Source organism: Thamnophis sirtalis, unplaced genomic scaffold, assembly GCF_051295495.1.
Source record: "Thamnophis sirtalis isolate CommonGarterSnake01/CBP01778 unplaced genomic scaffold, rThaSir2_p1.2 scaffold_3, whole genome shotgun sequence".
NCBI classification, from domain to species: domain Eukaryota; kingdom Metazoa; phylum Chordata; class Lepidosauria; order Squamata; family Natricidae; genus Thamnophis; species Thamnophis sirtalis.
In genome coordinates this window covers 111681821-111689109 of record NW_028261383.1, presented here as the reverse complement: position 1 = coordinate 111689109, position 7289 = coordinate 111681821, and the positions used below count along the sequence as shown (strand labels likewise).

Here is a 7289-nt window from a genome sequence, read left to right as displayed (position 1 = left end):
CTATGTGTGTATGTACAGTACATGCATACTTACACAGACATGTCTATATATATATATAAAGTAAGCATGTTAAAGGCTAGGAGAGATAATATATGTAATACAGACAGACCTTGATTTATGATCATAATTGAGCCCAAAATTTCTGTTACAGTGAGACAGTTGTTAAGTGAATTTTGGCCCATTTTACAGTTGCCAGATGTCTAAATTTTGATCACATTACCATGGGGATGCTGCAACAGTTGTGAGTATGAAAAATGGTCATAAGTCACTTTTTTCTGTGCTTATAACTTTGAACAGTCACTAAACAAACTGGACTACCTGTACATAGTTGTGATTAGAAGAAACAGACCACTCTCTGAGTATTTAGATATCAGGATTCAGTTCTGGCTTTCTATTTTGTACATTTGGCTATAAGCAACTAGATTGGATCAGAACTGATACAGGTCTGCATTTTAAAGATTCTTGTATGTGTATCCCTCTAAATTCTTAAATGTATGGGTGGAGGTTTTAGCTTACCACCTTAATTCTTATTCCCTGCTATTGCAAGCAGTTAAGATAACTGTACTAATATCTATTCCTAGCCATTTTCATCTCAATGACCACTTTAGGACGTGTAACAAATAAAGCTTTTGTGTGTACATTATGATCTTAGGCATGTTTTCTTCTTTCCCTTCTCTGGAATCTGAATGTGGTATGCAGATCTCTCTTTAAGTTGTTCATCTGTGTTTATTTTGAATATGGCAGGGTGTAACTTATGTCTGAGCTATGCCTTCAAGTGGTATTTGTCTGTGGTTTCTGATTTCAATGTGTGTATCTGACATAGGATTATTTCTACATATTTTTATGACATTTGTACATCCCTGTTTGAATACATCTTGGAGTACACATTTATTTCTCTGTATGCTGACTGAACTGTTTGTGTCCAGTTAAATTTTCATAGAGAAGAGGACTTTTAGCATCAGAGGTTGGGTATAACTGTCATTTAAGCCTGTATCTTCATGACAAAATATTTACTCAGAAGGCATTTCTAAAATTGAGGAACCACGTTATCTTCACAGGCAGCTCTGACAAAGAAATGCTTCCCTGATATTTACTAACCTTGGAAACTCTTGCAATCCTGAAAAAATCAGATCGGGTTTCTGGTGCTTAAGGAATGAAATCAATCTGCCTTTGAATACATTAAAAAAAAAAAGACAACCCACCAGTACCGACCTGTCACTTTCCTTCCAAGAAAGGCTGCCTTGCCTTTTGAGCGTCATTCTACTTTTCTCTTTATACATAGATCCATAAGGTTGGCTAGGTTGAAGGCGTGATATGCCAAAGATCACCCACAGCCAACTTAAACCTATAGATAGAGATGCTTAAAACCAAACTTAATACCTAACCGGCTGCCAATGCACGACCACGGCGCTCTCTGGGGAACTGTATTCAAAAAAAGAAAAGAAAGCCACCCTCCGCCCCTATTGCCTCTCGGTTGGCGCTTGCTTGGCAATAAGCGGCGCTAAATTGCAGAGAGGCTGGTTCCCCAGCGCAAAGGACGTCATGCCCACCTCTCCCGCGCCTCTGCTTCGTGCGTGCCTTTGCTCACACGGCCGCCGCGGCTGCACCCTTTTTCTCTCTGCTTTCGCTCCCGGTTTCCTCGCTCTCCCGCCCATCCCGTTACTCTGACGCGCTGCCTTCCAACCCCCGCCGCCGCCCCGCGGGCTGTTTACTGGAGCACGAGCTGCCGAGCAATGAGCTCAGTTCCCCTTTCGCATGCGGCTCCGGTGGGCGGAGGCGCTTCGCTCTGCAGCCAATCAGGGCGCCCTTCCGCCAGCACCGCGGGCACCGCCAGAATAAAAGGCGCCGGGAAACGCACGCTGCAGCCCAGATAATTCACAATTGGCAGCAGTGCGCTCGGAGACTCTCGCTCGCTCTCTCCCTTGGCCGGTACGGTACCTGCTCCTTTTGCTTCTCGGGGAGGGCTCGAAGCCGGCACGCTCGTCCTGTGAGCTTTGCCTTCTGTAGGGGACAAGCGTGAATCATCCTCGCTTAGCGGAGCTTAGTCAGGGCGGGGAGGTTGGAGAAGCCGCCGGAAAGACAAGCTTTTCTTCCCCCCCCTTCTTGTGTCTTGTCTCGCTCTGAAATCTGGAAGTGAAGCTTGGGAGGGAGGCGGAAGCGCGCTCTCCTCGCGTTGGGAGAAGACCTCGATCCACGCCCCAGGCAGGCAGATAGAGAAGGAGGCCTTTGCTGTGAGCCCCGAGCCATCTCGGACGGTCCTAGCCCGGGTATCCACCCCCTCTTCCCAGCGCGCGGCTGATGTGCACGAAGATGGAGCAGCTTTTCTACCCTGACTCCTTTTTCTCCGGCTACAGTCAGGACTACAAGGCGCTGAAGTCGGGCATGGCTTTGAACCTGTCGGCCGAGCCGTTCCGCGGCCTGAAGTCCCAGCTTCCCCATCACCTCCGCGGCCAAGCAGACAGCTCCGCCGGCTACTTCCCGAGCTCACTTCAGCAACAGTCGGCTGAAGCGGCGAGCTCTTCGCTTAAGCTCGCTGCGCCGGAGTTGGAGCGCCTCATCGTTCAGAACAGCAACGGCGTGATCACCACCACTCCCACGCCGTCGGGACAGTACTACTATCCGCGGGGAGCCACCGAAGAGCAGGAAGGCTTCGCCGACGGTTTCGTCAAGGCGCTGGACGATCTCCATAAGATGAACCACATGCCACCCCCTAACGTCTCGATCGGGGCCGCGGTAGCAGCTTCATCGGCCAGCAGCGGCTACGGTGCCTCCCTCCCTCAGGAGCCTCCTCCTATCTACACCAACTTGACCAGCTATAACCCTACCGGCGCCCTGAGTACCACCTCAAACTTCCCCAGTGCCAACCTGAGCTACATGCCGCAGCCTCACAGCCTCGCTTTGCCCCACCCCGCGCGGGGTTTCAAAGAGGAGCCCCAGACGGTGCCGGATGTGCAAAGCCCGCCCGTGTCTCCCATTAACATGGAAGACCAGGAGCGCATCAAGGTGGAGAGGAAACGGCTTCGCAACCGCCTGGCCGCCACAAAATGCAGGAAGAGGAAGCTGGAGCGCATCGCTCGGCTGGAGGACAAGGTGAAGAGCCTAAAGAACGAGAACGCGGGACTCTCTAACACGGCCAGCGCGCTCCGAGACCAGGTAGCGCAGCTGAAGCAGAAAGTCATGAACCACGTGAACAACGGCTGCCAGCTCCTCTTGACAACCAAGATGCAGCAATCTTTCTGAGGCGGTGAGGGACCGTGGCCGATCGCCGTCATCTCAAAAGACGTTTTTCCCGCCGGGAGAAAGAGAAGTGGACTTGTCACGCAAAAGTTTACACGGAGCCGGACTGACGTTAGGCGTCTCACGTTCCCAAGTCTGTGTTTCCTAGTTACGTCTGTGACTCAGTCTGGTGGATCCAGAACTTCGATCTGTGCTGAGTGTGTACAAGATTTTTTTATAGCTGTCCGTGAGCGTGATTTTCGTATGTGTGTGTATTTAAAAGAAACGCGTTTCTCTCTCGCTCTCGTACGGCTGCATCGCTGGATGGTGCAGTGGGACTGGAGGTACTCGAGACGGAGTCCAGAAAACTGGCCTTTTGGTCTCCTTCGTGCCAGTAGAAAAAGACATGGACTTAATTTAATTTATAACTGAAAAGAAAAGGGACCAGGACAGAGTTTGTCAGGGAAGTGATGGAATCTCAGCCTCTCTCTTCCCCCCACAAGAGGCCATTGCGTGGACAAAAGGGCCAAGGGGAAGCGGGTTTGTTTACTAGCGTTTTTAATACTTTTGAGTCCTCAAGTTCACCCCCACCCAATGATTGTATTTGTCTGTGTTTTGACTTTTTATGAATTATTTAAGTAAAGACGTTCGAACTACTTTATCTCTGTGCCTCTTTCATGTTTACCTGTTTTGTTTTTAAAGTATTTTTGGATTTCTGTACAGGCATGGACACGACCTACTTAATCACGGGATAACGTAGATACATGGGGAAGATTTAATTTCTGGAACGCCCGATGGCAGTACCTGCTCGTTAACCCTTCCGGTGGATGTTTGTTCTTCCTAATGGGCCTGTTAGTATAAACCTAATTAGACCGGCCGTCATGTGCTCGATGGAATTCACCGCGTTTCCTCTTGCTCTCTTTTCCTTTCCTCACCCTCCCCGCATGATGTCGTCTTCTCTGATGATCCCCCCGCCTTCTTCCCGCGCGTCATTTTCCCGATGTTTTCGGAATCGCTTTCCTTTCCCCTCCAAGTTTTTCCTTTTGATGTCAAGCTGTCAGCTTTCACGCTAAAAAGCTCCGGTGCTTAGATAGCCCGTTGGAGTCAGGGACGGGAAAGAGAGGGGGGGGCGCGCCTAAGGGCCCCAAGGGCTTGGCCTCCCACACGCCTAAGCTCCACTTCCTTGATCTCGCAAGTTCTGACTTCAGCTCCAGTGGGTGGAGCCTTGGGAGCCGAGCGGGAGTGGGGGGGGGGGACTCGTGCTGACGCAGGGGAAGATGCCCATATTTGGGCAGTTTCTGCCTGGTGACGTTTCTGCCGGTCGGGCTCCATTCCGGGAACCCCCGCCCACGTTGCCAGGCAAAGGCCCCTGGACTATGTCAATTTCCAGCCAAACAAGGAAGGGGGCGATGTTTTTGGGGCTGGGAATGTCCCAAGACACCGCAAAGCCACGAACTTTCAGCGAGCCTGGCTGGGTGGAGCGCGCTTAGCCCGTGGGGGCAACACAAACGCTTGGTTCACACAGGCATTTGTCCTGCGGGGGGGGGGGGGAATGACACACTGTCGATGGGTCGTGGTTGTGGATTGTCGGCTTTTGTTAGTTTTCCCGTAATGCTGTCTCTTGCCGGTCATCTCAGCGTGGTCAGCCCCAGCGATTGCTCCGTAAATATCGCGGAGTTTGTGCTGGCGGGGAAAAGAGCAGGCCACGCTCCCCTCCCTTTCAGAAGTCGTCTCTTGCTCATTCAGAGCATAAAGGGTTTCCACAAACAAAAATGATCGGATGTATCTAATCTCGAGTTTCCTTCAGAAATAAAACGCTAAGGCAAGGCCTAAAACAGTCCTGTAATCAGCTGGTTTTATCCCTAGTCCTGGAGCTCGAGTGAGGAACTAACACCCGAGGCTATTCTGGCTCCTAAGAATCCTAAACCAGGCCCTTTCCTACCCCCTGGCTAAGCAAGGCACCTCTTCCAGAAAATCTGTTCAGAAAAAGTTCTTATGTTACCATTAGTGTTGTTTTGCTAATATGGTGAAGGATCTAAGAAAAGGTTTTTCTTGCTGGGTGTCAGTTTTGTAAACATCTTTGTTGAGGCTCTGTCTCTATTTTGGTGCTCTCTCCTAAGGAGTACTTACGAGAGAAAGGGGGGGGGGGAGGAAGGGAGAGTCATGCCTTGTTGAAAAACAAAAAACTGACTGGGTTCACATACTGGGCTAGACACATACTTGTAGTTGATTTCACACAACATATACAAAGGAAACCAAGCAAACTGTTTGGTGGGTTAATGGGTGGGGGAACAAAATCTTTTCTGACTTGTTTCAGGAATTGTTAAGGCATGATCTGAATAATCACAATAGGCTGGACTCAAGCAACATGCTAAGGCATAGTCAACCAAACTATATGAATTCATATGCTGTATGGTTCAGACCTCTATTTCACTAATAATAGTTGGGGGAAACTTTAGATTTAGAGTCACCCTAGTGCAATGGTTCGAGTAGCACTGGGGTAATCCAGATTTAAGTCATCCTGTGGATATCACTGGTGATCTGGGGCAAGTTGTTCTCTTTCAGCCCAACCTCTTTCATAGGGTTGTGGTTGTACAGAAAAATAGGTGGAGGGAATGTTATATACTTCACCATGAGCTCCAAGACAGACAATGCAAATCTAACTCAATTGCTAAAGAAGCCAATTACAATCCACAATTTGAGCTCATTAAGATTGCTTTCTGTGCTCCAGAATATGTTCCTTGTACATTTTCTTTGCCACACTATTTGCTTCCTGATGCCTTTTACTTCAGGGACTGCATCTGACATGACACAAGAAGTGTGAGGCAGCTTAATAAAAGCATTAAATTTTATATAGTGGGAATCTAGTGACAGATCTAAACAAGTTTAGATCATCAACGTCATCTTTGCTATGTACAAACATTTTTTTCTTAAGCGACTTTCAAGGGTGCATTTTTACTCCTGCATCGGTAAAGAAGAGCAATAGAGCTATACAAAATAGGAATTTAGTTTCCCATTTAAAATGTATCATATTTGCATCACTTGCTTAACTGTCTTTGAGTGATTCACATGTAAATTATCAGACATTTTGTCTGTGTGTGTGTGTGTGTGTGTGTGTGTGCATGTAGCATAATGTGAATTTAGCCATTATAGGTCAATACATGGCTATGCCAAAGTTTTCCCGAGTTTAGGACTGCTCCTGATTTGAGTGGAGTGTGCTGTACTCCAAAAAACAGCAGATGCAGTCAGAATAAAATCTAATTTTGATTCCATTTAATTTTAAATAAATAAATATGGCTATTTAGTGTATAGTCAAGTTTTCCCTCTGATCATATGAAAGATTAACAATTTAGTAACAATGTTCAAAAGCTCTGGGTAGATGCTTCTGGCTTTACACTTCTGGCTTACTATGCAGCACAAACTATGCTGAAGAGTAGCTGTCCTTTCAGCCATGATTATCTCTGAATTCTGTTGTGTGAAAATCTGAAGGATCTTTGATGTTCCTTCTTCCAAAAGTTGGGTAGGATACTGTGAATTTGTAAACACACTTTGTCTATCCTTTTCTTTAGTATCATCAGATTGATAGCCTTGAGTAACACTGTGGCTAGATCCACACATCACACTAAACCAAAGTTTATTTTAACTATGATTTGTCAAATCACACTTGTTGGGTTAAGAGGACATTAAGCTAGAAATTAGGGCTTAGTGCAGGGATGTCAAACTCACATCACAGCGGCGTCACGTGCAGGCAACACCCACTCCAGCTCCACGAAGGGGAAAAATGTCATGATAAACCATGTGACGGCAACGTGACACTGAAAGTTTGTCACCCATAGTTTAGGGAATGAAACACCAAACATTCTATATTTCATATATGCTCAAAATCCAGCATCTGTTTTCAACTGGACTTGTAAGTGAAGTTTTGGGTGGGCTAAAACAAGGTTACTCATAAAAGCAGGATGTGGTATCCTGCTTTTCTTGTCTTAAAAAAATTGCTAGTCCACGATTCAGCCACAGATCAAAAGGTCAGTGTGACTCAGTAAAAAGTAAATGGGATGTTGGACCATAGAGAA

At 47.2% G+C, this 7289-nt stretch overlaps 1 protein-coding gene across 1 annotated transcript; it reads left to right on the top strand.

Annotated features, from left to right (window-relative positions):
- The first annotated feature begins 1853 nt into the window (after window positions 1-1853).
- On the top strand, window positions 1854-3877 carry JUNB (JunB proto-oncogene, AP-1 transcription factor subunit). The gene has a single exon (XM_087709694.1). It carries the CDS (start codon window positions 2299-2301, stop codon window positions 3238-3240), a length of 942 nt encoding a protein of 313 aa, XP_087565820.1. The 5' UTR covers window positions 1854-2298; the 3' UTR covers window positions 3241-3877.
- Window positions 3878-7289: the final 3412 nt, after the last annotated feature.